At 43.2% G+C, this 21798-nt stretch overlaps 1 protein-coding gene across 1 annotated transcript; it reads right to left on the bottom strand.

Annotated features, from left to right (window-relative positions):
* Positions 1–600: 600 nt before the first annotated feature.
* On the bottom strand, positions 601–21303 carry LOC115206612 (cyclin-F-like). The gene is made up of 17 exons (XM_029773759.1): positions 21056–21303; positions 19991–20145; positions 19451–19557; positions 19255–19322; positions 18929–19125; positions 17976–18029; positions 15756–15860; positions 15513–15590; positions 11430–11584; positions 10929–11093; positions 10411–10534; positions 9997–10177; positions 9315–9402; positions 6038–6137; positions 5339–5472; positions 4285–4466; positions 601–3374 (listed from the first exon to the last, which is right to left on the bottom strand). The coding sequence occupies exons 1-17, from the start codon at positions 21066–21068 to the stop codon at positions 2896–2898; spliced, it is 2385 nt and encodes a 794-aa protein (XP_029629619.1). The 5' UTR covers positions 21069–21303; the 3' UTR covers positions 601–2895.
* Between the last annotated feature and the right edge of the window lie 495 nt (positions 21304–21798).

Genomic DNA, 21798 nt, shown 5'->3' with positions numbered 1-21798 from the left:
TTGTTTAAGTGTTCCCTTTATTTTTTTGAGCAGTGTATAAGCAAGAATACTTGAATTCTACCAGTATATGATATTAAGAAAATAAACCCTTTTTCATCAGTGCAACTCCTTGCACATAATTTCACATGCATACATACTGTATGTTTAACTCACGAGTGGTGCAGCAGTCTAAGGCACTGGATATCAGTGCTAGAGGCGTCACTAGACACCCTGGCTCGAATCCAGGCTGTATCACAACCAGCCCTGATTGTGTGACGCCCTATGGGAATCCCAATTAGCCAAGCATTGTCCGGGTTTGGCCGTCACTGTAAATAAGAATTTGTTCTTAACTGACTTGCCTACTTAAAAAGGTTAAATTAAAACATTTGTAAAAAATGATTCAAGTGCATGTGTGTGAACGCTCCGGGTGTGGCCCCCTGGTGGTCATACTGCTCCCTGGGCAGGGCAGTTAGAAAAGGTGGAACAGGTTGAGGGTGTGTCAGTCAAAGCTGATATTCAACACACACATCTGCAAGTCCACATGCTTGTTTTAAATAGAAATTGATACCGGGTGCACAGAAATATCTTCACACAAAAGTCACTCGATGGTACAACGTAGGAAAAAAAACAAGCCAAATGTCAACCTTTATGTAGAAAAAGGTAGTTTACTTGTCCTTTTTGGAATGAAGCCAAAACCAATCATCCAATTTCAAGTAAAAGGTATGTTGTCACAGTTCTTTCTTCCCCTCCTCCACATATACATATGTACATAACAGACAAGGGATATAACAGTCTGACCTAACAGTTTTAAAAACATATTTAGTCACAATCATTTGTGCACAAGGGTTGTGTCTGAAATGGCACCCTATTCAGTGCACTACTTTGACCAGAGACCAATGGGGCCGTGGGCAAATGAAGTGCACTACATACGGAATAAGATGACATTTCAGACAGAGAACAAGACTCCGTGTCCTGATGTAGGCATACAGTACTTAACACATCAAGTAATCATTTGCCTTTTAGTGTCTTCACTTCCGTTTCTCCAAAAGGAGGCAATGCAACTCCACTTAATGGAATAGCATTAGTAGTTGATTGTTCAAGCATAGAAAACGTCACTGAGAAAAACAAACGCTTCTATTTCAATAGAAGTGCCAGACCTCATTCAAGACGAACCCATTGGGAGAAACGGTGGGCAAAACGAATAGACTTGCTTCGACAAAATGTGTTAGATGTTGTGAACTTCAAATTTCATGTCGCACTGTGCACCTCTTAGTTACTAAACTGTGACCTCATTGGTCAATGTTCATGGCTCTAAATGTTCAGATGACATCACTGATAATTCAACCACAGAAATATAATAGATTATATAGATTGTATCTCTAGGGCATCAATTTTAGTGGTTTCTAACAGACAGATGTAATCATGTGCTCTCACCCATGAAAGTAGGTGTTATGGGGTCAAAGGTTAGGGATGGTGGGGATGACTGAAATATTCTGCTTCTACAAAATGTTATGCTGTTTTCAAATGAAACAATACGTTGCTCTTGTTAAAGCTTGTAGAATTGATTTGTTCCTGTAGTATAGGTTCTCTCCTGTGCTCCAGCTCTAAACAGTAACAGGGTACAGTAGATGCAGCGCAAACCACATATTGTATTGGTAATGTATCAGTACATACAAAACTGTAGCTAAGAATGTATTTCAGTACGCTTGAATGACTATCATATCAGTCTTTACAGGTAAAAGCTATTTACCCACCGATAGTCACCTCAATTAACTTTTAAAGTACCTTTGGTATGTGAACAGAAACGACAAAAATGGATCAGAGAAAATTCAGACTCAAAATAAGGCTTTAGACTTCACAATAGTAGATATCTAAAGTACAGATTGAGCCTGGAATCCAAACTGAACATGGCTTTGTTTCACTACTCAGTTTAGATCCCAGGCTAGTACAGAGTAGCCAACTCCTGACCATTCTGTACAGGCAGTGCATATCAGAATCTCTTCACTGGTATAAACGGTGATTCATCAAACTCCCAACATCAGAAGAGTTGCAGAGAGCAAAAACAAAATTGTTGCATTGATTAATAACTGTAATCAATTACAGTCAACAATGCAGGTTGTGGTTCTTTTCACGTGTGAAAGTCTTCATACAGACATATTTTAAAATGGTCCATGAGGTGTCTTTTTTTTAGGTGGTAGCTGCAATCCTTTCACATCTGAGATAGGTTGTTGTTGCAAAAGTCAATGTGTGAGAACAGCGCAGAACACAATCTGGATCAATGCAATGTAACAAAGTCATGAGGTGGATAGTGAAGAGTTGTTCCAGTGGCTTTTAGGCTGATGACGGTAGTCACAAATGACACCCTCTTCCCTATGCAGTGCACTACTTTTGAAATGGAATCTGGTCAAAGTAGTGCACCTTTGATAGGGAGTCATTGGGATACAAACGAAGTCAGTCAAATATGAGAGGGAGCCATCTTATCTTTCTCAAGCAGAAGATGTCTGTTTACTCGTGTGAAATGTAACGAATTAAAGAAAAGGTCTGGATTCTGGTATGACCATTTGGGTTTGTGTGTAAAGCTCACAACAGGTATTTGTGATCTTATGGCGTTCCAGGAACCAGTGCAGATTTCAGGCCTTCATGGAATGAAGAAGAGTATTGTCAACGACAGGACAGTGCTCCTGGGTCATGTTCATTAGGGCAGGAACATTTAAACGTTTTTCAACAGGAGACAGAAATTATCATTTCTTATTGGACAAGTCCAGGTAGTCCTTTTACTTTTGGGTCTGTTTGTCTTCAGTTTGGTGCCTAATGAACACGACCATGGCAAAAGAGGGTGAAGTTAAGGCAGGGTGAAGTTGTGGCAGGGTGGTAGAAAAACATCTGAATCCATTCAACGGTGAGTCAAGTCAGTGCTTACAGGCTTAGGAAACCTACACTTGAGGCATATACCACCTCTTCATCCTCCCCTTCCCTCTCCCCTCCGCTGTGAGCTGCTGCGTTCTTCCTCTTTACCTGTTTGCGAGCTGCAGCCCGGGGTCTTTGCACCGGCACCAGGTGGCGGAACCTGGGCAGAGCCACCGTGGTGCTGGAGGCGGAGCCTGGAGTGGGGGCCGGGGGCAGCGCCGTGAAGGTGCAGGGCATCAGGAGTGAAGAGGAATTGGAGGAAGGGCTGACACTCTGGACAGAGGAGTAGCCTGAGCTGTGGAAGTCGGTTGTGATGAATGAGGAAAGGGACTCTCGCGGTCGGTTCCTGAAGCTCCCCTCTCCTTCATACTCCTCTTCCTCTTTGTCCCCCTCACAGAAACTGTCATCATCGCTGGAGAGGGCTCGGCAGTGCAGTTTGGAGTCCTCGGGCTCTGTTGCTAGCTCCAGTGTCATGGCCAGAACAGAGGCTGCACAGAAGAAGATACTGTTAGCATATCATAGTGAGTGTGGTGAAGTGTAGTGACCACATGTAAACAAAAATCCAACCCATGTCAATTACTAGGACCTCACGATACACGATTCTATATGTATTGCGATTTGATGTTGCCAACATATTGCTCACGATGTCTGCTGCAGATAAGAGAACATGAGAAAACGAGTTTTGATCAGTCACGGAAATAAAAAAAAGTGCTGAAAATATATTGATCACTATTTATTTTTAAAGATGGAAAACAAGCTATAGGAAGAAAAATAAGAGTTTTGGCGCAAGTACAGCCGACTAGCGCTAGCTACAGTCAATTATTTTTATTTACTTACAAATCCATACTTCGGAGTCAAATATCGATATAATAATCATCCTGAAATACGCAACTATCGATTTCCTCCCCATCACTATCAATTATGGATGCCTTAAAAGGGAAACGTCACAAACTCTTTGTATTTGTTTCATTAGTCCATTGCTGATGTAGTCAAAAACAATTGTGCAATAGATTAAGATATCCAACTTTAAAATAGAGAAATACAGCCGCTGGTACGATGCTGCGTTTTGCATGCGTGTCTGCCTCTGAGCAGTCTGGTCTGTACCCCACATAAGGAGAATAATGTCTGACTAAGTCTTCCAGTACATAGTGAAGTCACTTCATCTAGTTCACCAGTTAGAATGGCCAGCATGACACTCATCTTCCATTAACCCCCATCTCTAGATAGGGCTGGGGTGTATTCATTAGTGCAAGCTTTGCAATGGAAAACAAAAAACAGGCATTTCTTATTGGACACATTCAGGTAGGTCCCTCCCTGTTTGGTTGCTAGTGAATACACCCCTGGTATAGAGCTGATCATAAATGATCAGAACTCATATAGTTGATTCCCTCCACTCACTCTCTCCCTCCTTGGCCTCCTTCTCTCCTTCGCTCTCCTGGTCCCCCTCGTATCCGGAGCAGGAGGTGTCCAGGCTCCAGTCCAGCATGTCCCCCACCAGGGTCTCTTCCTGAGTGGACAGCTCAGCCGTGGGTGTGGCCACAAAGCTGCCTCGGTGCACAGGCAAGGACTCCTCCCGTCTCCTGAGGGAGAAAACAGCATATTTATCCAAGTAAGCTTGGAGTCGCGCGATATGGTGTGTGGTCCTCCCACTAGGACTGGGGAAACCATGCAGTTTATTAGGCTACAGATGGAAGTTATGAAGAATGTCACAGGGTGGTGAAAGTGCAGTGATGAGCTTGATGCTCCTTCCCAAGATATAGAGGGTCTTATTCTGTTGACATGATGCTCGACAAATAGAAATATTCCCAGTCTTCTCCAGAATAATCTCATGTAGACTAGCCTGTCCTGGGGTAGGAATAGTTTATTTAACACAGATTTTTTGACAAAACTAAAATATATATATTTTTTTTTTTAAATCGGTAAAGTTGAAAATGCCATGGAAACGCATTGAACTTTAGATTTTTATTCGGAACGTGAAAAGTTCAGCCAAAAGGTACATTATGTGTACTACATCATCACGCAGGCCATTCGGTGGAAACACCACTAGTGGAAAAACTTTGATGAAACCTAGCTACTGAGTCTTCTTAGCTTAGTTTATTCATCAATGTTTTTTAAATTGTTAATAAAGTCAAAGGATGACACAAAAGTGTAATATTTATTTCCATTGTGGTCATCTAGTGGGCAGATGGCAATTACTCAGTACAGCATAAACAAACGACTTTGGTTTGAAAGCACTTTTTTGGATGAGACCAGCGCTGGACAACCACCATAAAAGGCTACGTGAGAGTGGTCAAACCTGCCCAATCCCAAATTAACCCCTAGCTTTTACAATCTGCCTAGACACTTGGCAAGGATTGGACAGATGAAAATCCTCCCTGGCCTATAAGAGAACAAGGTGGAGCTAATCATTATATTGCTCTCACATTTGCGTGGCTTAACGGTAGTAACCCACCTCTTGCTGTTGCTAGAGGGGGAGGAGAGGAAGGTGTGGATGTCAGCTGGCTGGCCCGTGAGGCTGGGCAGCACCATGTAGGGTTCCACCTCCGGGACCTCCAGGACCTCACACAGCTCCTTGAAGTCAATCACCTGGGAGAGAACACAGGTACACAAACACACTGGTTAGGGTAGTGTTAAGTAGGCACCAAATGGAAGACAAAGCTCTTCAACGGAGAGGTACGATCTGAACTTGTCCAATAAGAACATCTTGTTTTTCTTTGCTTAGTGATGGGGGGGACAATATTATATTGATATTCTGACTCCAAATATCGATTTGTAAAAAATAAAGACAAAGAACACTAGGTAACATAAGTTAGCACTAGTCGGCTGTACCTGCACAAAAACTTTTTATCATCCTATAGCTTTTTTTTTGCCAATCAAAACTCGCTCTCATGTGCTCTGTAGCAGACATACAGTGACTAATATGTTTGGAACATCAAATCACAATACATATCAGCACCTAAGTATTGTTATAATATATTGCAAGGTCCCTGGCAATTCCCATCCCTAGTTTTGCTATGGTGTGTCTTTATGTGCACACCACCAGTACAGCCAAAAGGAGAAAATCCGGGCCAGCAGCCCAGCACTGTGCACTTCACCTTGACATATTAGTTTGAAAAGGGCAACGGTCCATGTCAGGAGATGACAAGCTCACCTTTTCTTTGCTGATGTGTTGGTAGGCCTCATCCTCAAACCTCTGCTTGACACCTGTCAGAGACATGTGCCTGTAGTCTTTGGGTACATCCTTACTGAAGCTGTCAGAGAGAGGAGAAAGAGAGACATGAAAGAAGAGAGGAGCATGATTAATCATCCAGTCTGTGTTCTCCAACTGTGTTATACCCAATGGGAAATCATATCAGTATATGATATTACTTTGTTTGAAAATTGGACGTTGTCAATAAAGTGCAGTGCCTCTCACTAGTCTGACTCACACAAGTCTGGTGCAGGATGAGTCATCATCCCCCACATACACAGTCCTTAGCAAACACACCTCTCCCCTCCCTGCCCCACACACACACACACACTCTCCCCACCCCACACACACGCCCCACACACACACGCACTCCCCGCACAACACACGCACCCCCACACACACACACACAACCCCCGCACACACCGCCACACGCACCCCGCCACACACACCATAGGTCCAGCTCCCTCCCACTCACCTTTCGATCCCAGCCAACACCCCACCCCTACAGCCCTCTGTATCCGGGTCACTGTGGCCCTTCGCTAATGATGATCTACGTTGTGGTTAACAAGCAGATCCTCTGCGTCCCAAATGGCACCCCATTTCCTACACATTGCACTACCTTGGAAAACATGTATCCTATTCCCTAGTGCACCATTTAGGACATAGCCACAAACAAACAACCTGATCTTGTAATCAATACCATTGTCCAATTTGTCTGTCTGCAGCGCTGGCTAGCAAGAGTCTAAGACATCACCACACTTCTTTGTTCATTTGTTTTTATAAGTATGTGACTTCATGTGATTTTCTACAGTGGCTGGAAATACAACGAGTGCTCCAAGAACTGCAGGAGGGAAAACGTAGAACATCAGGAGCTGGCCTCTGTACGTGTGTGGTGAACGACAAACAGCGGTCGGTGCATTTTACTGGCTTTATAATGAGACAGCAACGGACAGCCCTCCTGCCGGGGACATGAAGGAGAGGGAGGTTGTGAGTGGGCAGAGTCTTAACAACCACCCATGTGGTAAAAACCACCTACCACACACCGAGAGCAAACCCAGCCTGATCAAAAGGGCTAAGAGGACCAAAACACAACCTTTCACCTCTTCAACTAAAATCACTATAGAGATTGGCATTCCTCACCTGCTGGAAATCACTCATATTGAAAAGCAGCAAGGCATTCATCAGAACTGCTACCTTTCTGACCTGCAGGGGGTTCTACAGGAATGGTGCCCAGAGAACACTTCAGGATTGTAATAATACTAGAGCAGTCCTTTAAATAGCACTTCACATTGACTAGTGTGTGTGGATGATGAACCGAGGAATGAAAAAAAACATCTCAGTAAGTTATATAAAGATGACTTCTCACAAACACATTCTAAAGAAAACACCTGCATGTACGCTAATGTTGCCTTATTCCCCCTAACGAAGACTCCAAGCATAAAAAAATATATAAATAAAGCTAATGATTCACTCTAATTGGCTAATTACTCAATAGGAGCTAAATGCCTGTTGCCTTCCAACCTGCCTGTTACTCCCATCCAACAGGCCCGGCTAATCAAACCCAGAGCAGCAGGTGATGAGCTGTCAAAGGGAACCTTCAGGCGAGGCTGTGGAGGATAAGCGGTTAGCTGACAGCGCTAATTAGCGACTAGTAAATTAGCACAACTAACTGCCGGCTGCTTCCCAGAAGAAAAAAAAAAATAATCCACTAGATAACACAGCCCAGCCCCAAAGTCAAAATTAGCTATAACGTACAAAATAATTTAAGGTTAGGATTGGGCACAAGGTTAGCAGTGTGGTTTAAGGTTAGGTTCATAATCTTAAATTCTGATAAAAAAAAAAAAATAGGCAGGGTTTATGACTTTGTGGCTGTGTTAACTAGTAACAAAAAAGGGGAGAAATGCTAATTGCTAGAATACTAATTGATAGCAGGATGGGCCTGCTGAGGGACAATGGGGATCTCCAGGAAGAGGGGCTATTGATACTCAACACAGCTAGCATGAGTGCTAACAAGGTTGTTTACTACCACAACCAGCAGGCAAGCTTAAATAGAAACAGCTTGGTTTCTACCATTTACATTTAAGTCATTTAGCAGACGCTCTTATCCAGAGCGACTTACAAATTGGTGCATTCACCTTATGATATCCAGTGGAACAACCACTTTACAATAGTGCATCTAAATCTTTTAAGGGGGGGGGGTTAGAAGGATTACTTTATCCTATCCTAGGTATTCCTTAAAGAGGTGGGGTTTCAGGTGTCTCCGGAAGGTGGTGATTGACGCCGCTGTCCTGGCGTCGTGAGGGAGCTTGTTCCACCATTGGGGTGCCAGAGCAGCGAACAGTTTTAACTGGGCTGAGCGGGAACTGTGCTTCCTCAGAGGTAGGGAGGCGAGCAGGCCAGAGGTGGATGAACGCAGTGCCCTTGTTTGGGTGTAGGGCCTGATCAGAGCCTGAAGGTACGGAGGGGCCGTTCCCCTCACAGCTCCCGTAGGCAAGCACCATGGTCTTGTAGCGGATGCGAGCTTCAACTGGAAGCCAGTGGAGAGAGCGGAGGAGCGGGGTGACGTGAGAGAACTTGGGAAGGTTGAACACCAGACGGGCTGCGGCGTTCTGGATGAGTTGTAGGGGTTTAATGGCACAGGCAGGGAGCCCAGCCAACAGCGAGTTGCAGTAATCCAGACGGGAGATGACAAGTGCCTGGATTAGGACCTGCGCCGCTACCAACAATGAATAGCCACAAAAGCGCTCAGACTAAGGCTGGACGATGTGTAAACTTGATAAAACAAGCCATACTGGCAATTGCAGTATGGAGGATTTTCTTTTCTCTAGTATGTAATTGCTAACATCTTCGAACTATCAGCTTGACACCCGAGGTCAAATCTCTAGCCAATCAACTTTTACAGTGTATTTGTAGCAGTGGAGTGTGAGGGTTGTGCGTTTTGCTTTCACAGCTATACACCCACCCTCCTCCGCCAATATGCCTCTATCACCTTGGTAACCCTCATGAGAACAAAGTCAAGCCAGCGAGCATCCCTTGTTTGTCAGGCATTGGATTACAAGGGAGAGAAATAGAAGGAACAAATATTGGAGAAAGAACAGTACAAGAGAGGACAGAGACTTTCTAACCCAGACTAACATTAGCCCGTGTATCTAGTATGCATATAGCAATTCCATATAGAACTGTTCAATAACCTGTAATAGTGATTTCTAGGATCTCCGTGGCATGTATTATAACTTACCACTTGACATAGAGTAGTACAGCGCAGGGGACCAGGTCCTGCTTGGAGAAGCCTGTATACTCAGCCAGCTGGATGGGCCAGATGGGAGCTGCAATGCAGAGAGAGGAGAGAAAGAGCAGGGGTCAAGGCGACACACTAGAGCATCGAGACTGATATGACGTCCAACAAATAATAAAATAACACCACAGAATTTATGAGAAGCTGATGAACTACAACTAGACTAGGTTTTCAAAGGGTGGGTAACAGGGAACTGTTGTCAGTGTTGTCAAAAAATTGGGGTTGCAAGAAATTCTTTTGAAAAAAATGGGGTCCCCAGAAATTCTGCTGGGAAGAAAAATGGGGTCCCCGCTGAAAAGGTTTGAATACCACTGCTCTAGGAATGTTTGAAAACCTAGGTCAACAGTGGGCATGTGTCATGTATGGTTACTTAGCAACTCCCTTGGGACTGGGGATACACTTAGATAACTCTCAATTTTGAAGACCCCCCTCAGAAAGACTTTTTTGTTACACTTCAGCTCGAAGCTGATCAAGTGAATACAGAAGTACATCATCGGGGTAGATTACATATCAGTTTGTAGACAGACAGTTTAGAAGACAAATGGCCTGCATCCCAAATGGCACCCTATTCCCTATATAGTGTCATTTGGGACACACACGTAGACCGCCTGTTCGCCCGCCTTACCGTAGTGGTGCAGTGCCCGTGTGAGCAGCAGGGTGGCGTTGGCCAGGTGGGCTGAGGAGTATGTAGTGAGGGCTGAGTAGAGCAGGGTGAGCTCACACAAGTAGCTGAACAAGTGGACACTGAGCCGCTCTAGAGGTAACAGAGACAGCAGCACCTGGCCGTAGTCCAGCAGAGTGGGAGTCTGCTGAGACAACACCAAATGAGTTGAACTCATAGAAATAAAAATGACTAGACAGAACTACAAGACAGTTGAGAATTTTGAACACCCCCCCAGACAAAAGATTTTCACTTCAACAGATGCCTTTAGCCCAAGCTGATGAAATGAATACAGATGCCATCATCGGGGCAGATTAAACATGTTGACATAAGATGGGTATAGACTGCGTGTGTGTGGTGTGTGTCCACTCCACTCACCCTGATCTTGCCCTCCAGCACAGAGATGACCTCCCCCATCATGCGGACCAGGTCCTCATACTTGTAGGTGTTGTCTGTGAGCCACACCGCCTCCCGGATGGTCAGGATATCCTTACTGATGTACCTAGAGAAGGAGACGTGGGGCATATTCCTTAGGCAGAAAACAGACAAACAGGGAGGGACTACCTGAACTAGTCCAATAAATATAACGCTTGTTTCCGTACAGTCTAATAATTCTGAATATTGAAAACCCCTCAGAAAGATGTTTGTTGCACTTGAGCACCCGCCTTTAGCTAAAGCTGATCAAGTGAATACAGAAGTGCATCGGGGCAGATTACATAGAGGATGCTTAGGGTTGCAAAATTCCAGCTACTTTCCCAAAATCAGGAAGGAATAAGCAGGAAATCCAAAATTCCCCAACCAGGATTTGTGGAAAACCTGGGGATTTTGGGAAAATTACAGGAACGTTCTAACCCTAATCATGCTACATCCACCTCCAACGTTTTTCTGTCTCGTACCGCGTGCAGACGACCATGCAGGCGATGCCCAGCAGCTGCAGGCGGGCCTTGGGCACGGAGCGCAGGGCCAGGTAGCGGTCCACGCAGCCCACCGTCACATGGAGCGTCAGGCTGGAGAAGTCCTTCATGGTGGTTACCTCCACCAACCAGTCCACCAGGATGTATCTGGAGAGAGATGAATACTGTTATGTACCTAGAGAAGGGGACACACACACACGAGAGAGAGAAACACTAATGTACCTAGTGAGGGGAGAGGAGAGGCACAGGAGAGAGAGAATAATATTGTTATGTACCTAGACAAATGTGGTTATGATAGTAAATAGCATATTTTTTTATATAATTTTTTTTACTAGGCAAGTCATTAAGAGTGCTTAGAATTTTGAAAGCCCCCTCAGACAAAGAATCTTTGCCCTTAACTCAAGCCATTAACCAACTCAATTGGTACGAAGTCAAGTGACCTTCAGCGTGGGTAGTCAGTTCTAGTCCAAACCGGTATGTTACCTCATGGTGTCGTTGATGCCCTGTCGGAGCACCTCCTCTGCCCTGCGTCGGGGCACGGGGGGACAGGAGCGAAACAGCTGGGCCACAAGGTCAGCACAGGCCCTCTGCTCCAGACCCAGCGGGTTGTCACTGCTGCACACCTTGGCCAGGGACAGCTGGACGCGTGCACACACACACAGAGAGAAAGAGAAAGGGTCAAAAGGGCACAGGTCATGCCTGGCTTGCCAAGCAAGCTCGAACAGGAGGGCGAAGGTAAAAAGAAAAACACACCACCTGTGCTCAGTAACATCCTCAATGATTAATCCACTTTAATTGGTTGGGAGAATAAACAAAACCATATATTTTGTTTGTGTGTGGATTTGGGCTGCCTGTTACAGTCAATGGCTACATTATCATGTCTATGCCATTGGAGAGATATACACACACAAACGTTCAAAAGTTTGTGGGTCACTTAGAAATGTCCTTGTTATCCATGAGAAATGAATATGAAATTGTCAAGAGGTTATAAATAATGATTTGTAATTGAAAGTGTCCTTCAAACTGCTTTTGTCAAAGAATCCTCCATTTGCAGCAATTACAGCCTTGAAGACCTTTGGCATTCTTGTTGACAATTTGTTGAGGTAATCTGAAGAGGTTTCGCCCCATGCTTCCTGAAGCACCTCCCACAAGTTGGATTGGCTTGATGGGCACTTCTTCAGGTCAAGCTGCTCCCGCAACAGATCAATAAGGTTGAGATCCAGTGACTGTGCTGGCCACTCCATTATAGAGAATTTACCAGCTGACTGCTTCTTCCCCAAATAGTTATTGCATTGTTTGGAGCTGTGCTTTGGGTCATTGTCCTGTTGTAGGAGGAAATTGGCTCCAATTAAGCACCATGCACAGGGTATGGCGTTACAAATTGGAGTGATAGCCTTCCTTCTTCAAGATCCCTTTTACCCTGTACAAATCTCCCACTTTACCACCACCAAAGCACCCCCAGACCATCACATTGCCTCCACCATGCTTGACAGATGGTGTCAAGCACTCCATCTTCTGCATCTAACAAATGTTCTGTGATCAAAACACCTCAAACTTTGATTCGTTTGTAAAAAGTTATGGACAATCTTCCTCTGTCCAGTTCTTTTGCCCATCTTAATCATTTATTTTTAATTGGCCAGTCTGAGATATGGCTTTTTCTTTTCAACTCTGCCTGGAAGGCCAGCGTCCTGGAGTAGCCTCTTCACGGTTGACGTTGAGACTGGTGTTTTGCGGGTACTATTTAATGAAGCTGCCAGTTGAGGACTTGAGGCATCTGTTTTTCAAACTAGACACTAATGTATTTGTCCTCTTGCGCAGTTGTGCACCGGGGCCTCCCACTCATTCTATTCTGGGTGGGGCCCGTTTGCGCTACTCTGTGAAGGGAGTAGTACACAGCAATGTACGAGATCTTCCGTTTCTTGGTAATTTCTCACATGGAATTGCCTTCATTTCTCACAACAAGAATAGACTGACGAGATTCAGAAGAAAGTTATTTGTTTCTGGCCATTTTGAGCCTGTAATTGAACCCACAAATGCTGATGCTCCAGATACTCAACTAGTCTAAAGAAGGCCAGTTTTATTGCTTCTTTAAAACCTGTTGGGGCTAGGGGGCAGTATTTGCACGGCCGGATAAAAAACGTACCCGATTTAAACTGGTTACTACTCTTGCCCAGAAACGAGAATATGCATATAATTAGTAGATTTGGATAGAAAACACTCTAAAGTTTCTAAAACTGTTTGAATGGTGTCTGTGAGTATAACAGAACTCATATGGCAGGCCAAAACCTGAGATGATTCCATACAGGAAGTGCCCTGTCTGACAATTTGTTGTCCTTCTGTTGCATCTCTATCGAAAATACAACATCTGTGCTGTAACGTGCCATTTTCTAAGGCTTCCATTGGCTCTCTAAAGCCACCAGAAAGTGGAATGGGGTGTCTGCTGTCTCTGGGCAAAGAACAGCAGCAGAATTTGTAAGTGGTCAGCCTGGGGACAGTGAGACTGAGATGCGCGTTCACGAGACTACTCCCTTTTTTTCTTTCAGCCTTTGAATGAATACAATGTTGCCCGGTTGGAATATCATCGCTATTTTCCGAGAAAAATAGCATAAAAATGTATTTTAAACAGCGGTTGACATGCTTCTAAGTACGGTAATATTTGTAATTTTTGTCACGAAATGCGCTCGCGCGTCACCCTTCGGATAGTGACCTGAACGCACGAACAAAACGGAGCTATTTGAATACAACTATGGATTATTTGGAACCAAAACAACATTTGTTATTGAAGTAGAAGTCCTGGGAGTGCATTCTGACGAAGAACAGCAAAGGTAATCCAATTTTTCTAATAGTAATTCTGAGTTTAGTGAGTCCCAAACTTGGTGGGTGTCAAAATAGCTAGCCGTGATGGCCGAGCTGTGTACTCAGAATATTGCAAAATGTGCTTTCGCCGAAAAGCTATTTTAAAATCTGACACCGCGATTGCATAAAGGAGTTCTGTATCTATAATACTTAAAATAATTGTTATGCATTTTGTCAACGTTTATCATGAGTCATTTAGTAAATTCACCGGAAGTTTTGGGTGGGTATGCTAGTTCTGAACATCACATGCTAATGTAAAATGCTGGTTTTTGATATAAATATGAACTTGATTGAACAAAACATGCATGTATTGTATAACATAATGTCCTAGGAGTGTCATCTGATGAAGATCATCAAAGGTTAGTGCTGCATTTAGCTGTGGCCATGGGTAGGAGATGCACTGCAGTACTTAATGCAGCTAGTGAACACACCAGATACTGTTACATTTGATTTTGACCTCCCCTTTGTTAAGGGAGAAATTATTCCATTTCTGTTTGTCACATGTCTGTGGAACTAGTTCAGTTTGTCTCAGTTGTTGAATCTTATGTTCATACAAATATTTACACAAGTTCGCTGAAAATAAACAGTTGACAGTGAGAGGACGTGTCGTGGATGAATCAGAATTAGTTGGGTAACATAGATAATTAAGATGTTTTATTAGTATAATATGCTTATGTGAGATACTTGTCATTAGAAAGTGTCCTTTGGACTCTGGTATGTTTCAGTTGCACATTTCCCTTAGCTGGGGCTCAGAGAGGGGAGAGGTCAGACTTGTTTTTTACATGTCGTCTCTGTTGCTATGCAGAATATCAGCAAGAGAGGAGGACAGAATGATATTGTCTTCATGTGAATGTGTCTTTACCTATTCTTAAACCATGTGAATGGATGGTGTGATTAATGGGGAACCAATTATTTGTCTCCACAATGTCTGTGCGCAGGTCACTCCCCTAAGTGAGCTTGTCCAGGAGTGGGAACAAGATGTGTCTTACTGAGGATGGGCCACTATGAGATAGCACTGACAAAGGAGATTTATGATGTATTATGATAAGAATGCCTAAAAAGCATTCCAGAGGACATAAGCTAATGGTTCTGTTCAATACCACACCAGGGAGGGACAGTTCTAAGGTGACCAGATACTGGTCTATTTAATGAACCCTGTTGACATAGTAGTTACTGTCTGTGGTGTTTTATGGATATCTGTCATAAAAAACTTAACCTTTGTGAACTGTTACTAAGATCTGTGGTTTGTCAATGTACGTTGAAGGGGGTGTATCTTTGCTAAAAAATATCTCTGTAGCCATTGTGTAATCACCTTCCTGGTTTATTCGAGAGAGTGCATTATTTAAGGTCAAAGAGGCTTTTGCAAAAGTATCTTAAGTATTAAAGATGTAGTTAACTCGGACTGGTGTGTTTAACTCTCCTCATTTGGTAATGCAGAAATTAGCCACCACAGACGTTTCTTTTTTTGCTGAGTATACACACACACCCGTTCAGAAGTTTGGGGTCACAGACATTTCATTGTTTTTTAAAGAAAAGCACATTTTTTTGTCCATTAAAATATCAATTACAGTGTAGACATTGTTAATGTTGTAAATGATTATAGTAGCTGGAAAAAGCAGATATATAAAAACCAAACAGATCTTTTTTATTAAAGATCACCATTGGTCAGAATTGGCCTGCCTCTGTAAACGAAGCCAAATAGACACACACCTGTGCTTCCCAGCATCCTTTGGCTGCGTAGTCCCGGAGCGTGCGTATGAACTGGAGGTACCTGCCTGGGTCCGCCATCTGAGAAGACAGCACAGAACCACAGTTAGTTATGAGGTAGTTTTTTGACTAACATCAACACAAGAGGGGTTTTATATCATAGTTTACACCCTTTAACTACACAACATACATTGTTACAAACAAAGCCTTTTGAGATGTGGAGAACCAGAGAGAAGGGAAACTCACTGCGGTTTTACGGTTATGTTCCCAAAGCAGGTAAGCGCTCTGTAGACAGCCCGACTGAGACGACTCTTCAAGTAGTGTCAGGGCCTCGGCGCGCTTGTCATCCTCCTGAAACACACACATAGATTAAACCATGTTTCAATAGTCAGTGTTAAAAAAAGCACATTAAATACTCCTCTCTATCCAGCACAACAAGGCCTACTGAATATGTAACAGGGTTCTGAGTATGCAGTATGTTAGTCAAGACCAGCCCATCAAGATATACATAAAAAAAATACAGCTGAAGTCCGAAATCTACATACACCTTAGCCAAGCACAGTTCCTGACATTTCATCCTAGTAAAGATTCCCTGTTTTAGGTCAGTTAGGATCACTGCTTTATTTTAAGAATGTGAAATGTCAGAATAATATAAAGATTTATTTCAGTTTTTAGTTCTTTCTTCACATTCTCAGTGGGTCAGAATTTTACATACACTCAATTAGTATTTGGTAGCATTGCAATTAAATTGTTTAACTTGGGTCAAACGTTTCTGGTAGCCTTCCACAAGCTTCCAATAATAAGTTGGGTGAATTTTGACCCATTCCTGACAGTGCTGGTGTAACTGAGTCAGGTTTGTAGGCCTCCATGCTCGCACACGGTTTTCAGTTCTGCCCACAAATTTTCTATAGGATTGAGATCAGGGCTTTGTGATGGCCACTCCGATACCTTGACTTTATTGTCCTTAAGCCATTTTGCCACAACTTTGGAAGTATGCTTGGGGTCATTGTCCATTTGGAAGACCCATTTGTGACCAAGATTTTACTTCCTGACTGATGTCTTGAGATGTTGCTTCAACATATCCATATCATTTCCTCCCTCATGACACCATCTATTTTGTGAAGTGCACCAGTCCCTCCTGCAGCAAATCACCCCCACAACATGATGCTGCCACCCCCGTGCTTCATGGTTGGGATGGTGTTCTTCGACTTGCAAGCTTCCCTTTTTCCTCCAAACATAACAATGCTCATTATGGCCAAACAGTTATATTTTTGTTTCATCAGACCAGAGGACATCTCCAAAAAGTACGATCTTTGTCCCCATGTGCAGTTGCAAACCGTAGTCTGGCTTTTTTAATGGCGGTTTTGGAGCAGTGGCTTCTTCCTTGCTGAGCGGCCGTTCGGGTTGTGTCGATATTAGACTCGTTTTACTGTGGATATAGATACTTTTGTATCTGTTTCCTCCAGCATCTTCACAAGGTCCTTTGCTGTTGCTCTGGGATTGATTTGCACTTTTAGCACCAAAGTACGTTCATCTCTAGGAGACAGAACGCGTCTCCTTCTTGAGCGGTATGACGGCTGTGTGGTCCCATTGTGTTTTACTTGCGTACTATTGTTTGTACAGATGAACGTGGTGCCTTCAGGCATTTGGAAATTGCTCCCAAGGATTAACCAGACTTGTGGAAGTGTACTTTTTTTCTTGTTCTTAGGTCTTGGCTGATTTCTTTTGATTTTCCCATGATGTCAAGCAAAGAGGCACTGAGTTTGAAGGTAGGCCTTGAAATACATCCACAGGTACACCTCCAACTGACTCAAATTGTGTCAATTAGCCTATCAGAAGCTGCTAAAGCCATGACATCATTTTCTGGAATTTTCCAAGCTGTTTAAAGGCACAGTCAACTTAGTGTATGTAAACTTCTGACCCACTAGAATTGTGATAGTGAATTATAAGTGGAATAATCTGTCTGTAAACAATTGTTGGAAAAATTACTTGTGTCATGCAGAAAGTAGATGTCCTAACCGACTTGCCAAAACTATAGTTTGTGAACAAGAAATTTGTGGAGTGAAAAACGAGTTAATGACTCTAAACTAAGTGTACGTAAACTTCCGGCTTCAACTGTACACATAACAAACCCTGAATAAATGTCAGAGTCATTAAGGATTGCTGGTTTGTACAATTATTACTGAAACAAAGCTGCTTTAAAAGATCCGTGTGGGTTCATGGGAGAGCAGAAACAACAAGGTGTGTAGCGAGCAATCAATAAGCGAAGAAGAGGGAGAAAACATTTATCCTAACTGGACTGATGACTCGCAGGGCTGCCTAGAATGTGTGTCTTCACAGCCTCATCAGAAACTAACTGGAACTGTGTTGTGGTTTGGTTACCATAGAAACGGCTGTCACTACAAAAATCACCACACTAACGCCTCTGCCTTTCTGGAAGACTTGCAGTGGAGTGTGTACACTTACATCAAAAAGCTGGAGGACTCTGGCCAGACAGTGCAGCAACGGTCCCCTCCTCTCCTACAAAAAAATAAGAAACCGCTAAATGTGAAAATGTAGCCTAATGAAAGCATTGTTAGAGCACAACCTTATAGTCTACAAAACATTTAACTATTTTAATAGAAACATTGGAATTTTCATTAAAGTCCATTCGTTCCATTGAGCAAAGACAGGCTCATCTACTTATTAAAAAAAAATATATATCTCTCTCTCTATCTCGCTGGACAAAACAGAGGCTATACATGCAGAGCACCACAAGAGGGGACAGGAAAAAACAGGATGTAAGGGATGGAACTTTCTGGCGGGGTCTGTTGGTCAGAAATAAATGGGGGGGGCGAGACACACCGTTGCACAAAGCAGCATAAGTCTCTCCCTATTTGTCTTCATTACCAAGGTCCTGTAGGCCTTCGGCAGACTTTTGGTAACAACATGTTTCTGAATCCACCTCTCCTTTCTTCCCATGCAGTGTGATGCCTACAGTTTAGTAAGTTAGCAGACACTCTTACCCAGAGTGACTTACAGAAGCAATTAGGGTTAAGTGCCTTCCTCAAGGGCACATTCACCTAGTCGGCTCGGGGATTAGAACCAGCGGCCTTTCGGTTACTGGCACAACGCTCTTAACGCCCCGGCTGCCTGCCGCCTTTACACATCTTAATCAGTGTTGATAATGGATGGAAAGACGATGGACAGCTCTGAGTGAATAAACCAGGAAGGCACAACCATAGAAACAGATTCAACATTACTCATTATATTTCTATGGGTAAAACAGCCCTCTAATTTGTATCCAGGATATTATACTAAACTTGTGTTTTTCCAATAGGAACCAAGGGAGAGGACAATGATGGTTGCCGAGGTTGGCTGTGTCTATGAGCCATCTCCCCCAGCCAAGCTCAACCAGGCCTAGCCTGGTAAACACTTACCACATTGGTTTCACACTCAGCCTTGAGCCTGTCAAACACCACAGCCTTGCAGCAGCTCCCAGTGGGGGACCAGGGCGGGCGGATGAACACCCAGATGAAGGGGTCGGCAGTAGGGGAACGCAGGCTCTCCGCCAGGCTGAAGAACTGGGACGCCTTCCGGCCGCACACGTCGGCACGCCCTTCATCACTCAGCAACGCTGGGACAGAGAAGAGGGAGATTATTATTATACAGGAATTAATTCAGTGATTTGGTCAATGTCAATCACTGATCAACCTCATAACCAATTCAATGAGAAACAATGGATGACAAATGCAGTGAGACTTACGTCCTTCATTGTACAAATATGCAATCCCTAGTTTCACAGCTGCCTCGAAGTTCCCCTTCTCTGCAGCCCTGAAAGAGGAGACAGAAACCCAGAAACATATTAGGGTATGTATGCGCACTTTCAGTCTTCCTCATGTGAAACTGACATTGGAAGATGTACAGAGTCGAGGGCAGGGTTTGGGAGGAGTCCATCCTACCTCTCAAAGAGCCAGACTGTGTTGGGGGATGGCCAGGTATCCCTGAAACTGACCCGGGCCCAAACACTAGAGTGGTTATCAATGATGTCACGGAGCTGAGAGTGTACCTGGGAGATAACCAAATGCCTCAGTTAGCCTCCAACATAGCAATCCCTCATGCGTGTTCAAAATATACTTCTTCCTTTCAATAACTGAGTAAACATAACATTCCTTATACATGCTAAAGGGGGGTGTATATAGGAGGAGACATACACATTGTGACTAACCAATTCAGGTGGTGACAAAATGTTCAGAAGACACTCCCTCAAATGATGTTTACTCCAGCGGCTGTTCAATTGTTAGAGTGTGTGTGTTTTCAGTGTGTGTGTGTACACGTGTTTAACTTGTGGGGACCAGAAGTCCCCACAAGAATAGTAAACAAACCAAAATTTGTTTCAGATTAATGTTAGGTTTAGGGAAAATTAGATATTGAATGGGACTGAATTGTATATCTCCACAAGGTTAGTTAAACAAGACCGTGTGTGTGTTTGTGAGACTCACAGCTCTGACAGCCAGCAGGTCCTCAGCAGAGAGGCATTGGAGCACACACAGAAGCACCTCTTCAGGTAGAGACAGCAGTGTTAGGGCTGGAACACGCTTACGGACCCGCTTCCGTGCTGGAACCGTGAAGCATTTGGAACAACGACAGTGTAGCACTAAAGATAGGCGAGAGAAGTATACTTATTTTTTTAATCACTCATGCCATTTTAGATACAGATAACCATCAAACGCAAAAACCTCCCTCTTTCCAACTCAACTGACGCTCCAAATAAACGAACTCTTACTCACAGTGCCCCCATACATTTAGTATTTAACTGTGGGACACCGTTAACTACTGACAATGTTTCAGACACTGTTTATTCAATAGTATTTGTTTACAGTAATTCCCACCTGAATGTCTGTTTACGTTTGCTTTGTTTACTACAGCTTGCTGGCTCAAACTAAATCAAATTAGGCTAAAGTGACCCAGTTAGATATAATTTATATATTATTAATTTTATGATATATCGGTAGTTATAACCAATGGAATCTATTTTGACTAATTAGCGGGCCAAGTTCTGGCTAATGTTTGAGTTCATCTTAACTCAGCGCCCAAATTTCCCTCCTCAAAACTAGGTAAACTTAAATGCTACTGTAAAGCTTCTTAGATTGAAATCCCAAAAAGTTAATTATATATTTGCGGCGCTTTCAAAACCACACTAATGTAATGACTTTACAACGTAGCTAACTATGATATAAATGTTACGAACGCTTTAGTTTCAAATAAGGCACATTTATAACGTTGGCCACTGAACTAACGACTGGCTCTAGTACTGGCACCAAGCTGTATACCAGTAGCTAGCTAACTAGCCATCATTACATCAGCAAACCATAACAGATAGCTAGTTAGCAGCTAACGTTATCAAGTCAGCTATCTACTGTAGCTATAACACGTTCATGCTATCCACTCAAACACAATTCAAGTTCATAACCTAAATTGTATAAGCTGAAACAGGTTTCTGACTAAAACGTTTAAATGTTAGATGGCACATTTACACCGTAGCTAATTGAGTCGGAGATACTTACCGCCTGCTTTCATTTCGTGGAAAGATCACCTTAATTACGGCAAGCTCCCTAGCGTTCAAGTTGTGCAACCACAAAGCTGACAGTGAACAAAATACGAGTAAAAATAACTTGTGCTATAAACTGTGGTAGTTACAATTAATTATCAATTCGTCTAATTCAAAAACACAGCTTGAGAGCGCTGTCTAGCTTGATAGGATGTTGTGAAATTGATAGCATGAATTCAAATCCATGCATGCATCCCTCTCAACTTTTGAGATCCTCCCAAAATTGGCTAAGCACCGCCCGCGCGCAGAGTTTAAACATCAACTTCGTTTTCATTGGCGGAAAACGAGTACGCCCAGCTATTATCTAACGAGCTTCTGATTCGTCCAGGAGAAGAGCGACAATTTCGATTGGTTTGTCGTTACAAATAATTAAATAAAGACCACTGATTGGATAATATGAAACCATTTTCGAAGTACGCGCTTCGAAATAGATGCATTTGATTGGTTCAAGGGGTTACCAAACGCGATGACGCGCCCGGCCTCTTGGATTGAACCTTGGGATATGTAGTAGTCATCATTTACGTTTTAAACGTACCATATTTAAAGAGACATTAACAAGAAAATACAGTATCACTCAAGATAATGAATTTAATAAAAACATATTTCTTAAATGTGTTAATGGTATAATTGTTATTAATTACAATTTTACATAGCTATGGGAGCGGTTGCAATTTACAGAATTGTTACCTGGAGGAAAAG

The sequence above is a fragment of the Salmo trutta genome, chromosome 1 (genome assembly GCF_901001165.1).
Source record: "Salmo trutta chromosome 1, fSalTru1.1, whole genome shotgun sequence".
Classification (NCBI taxonomy): domain Eukaryota; kingdom Metazoa; phylum Chordata; class Actinopteri; order Salmoniformes; family Salmonidae; genus Salmo; species Salmo trutta.
Note: the sequence above shows the minus strand (reverse complement) of the source record. Positions and strands in the feature narration are given on the sequence as shown.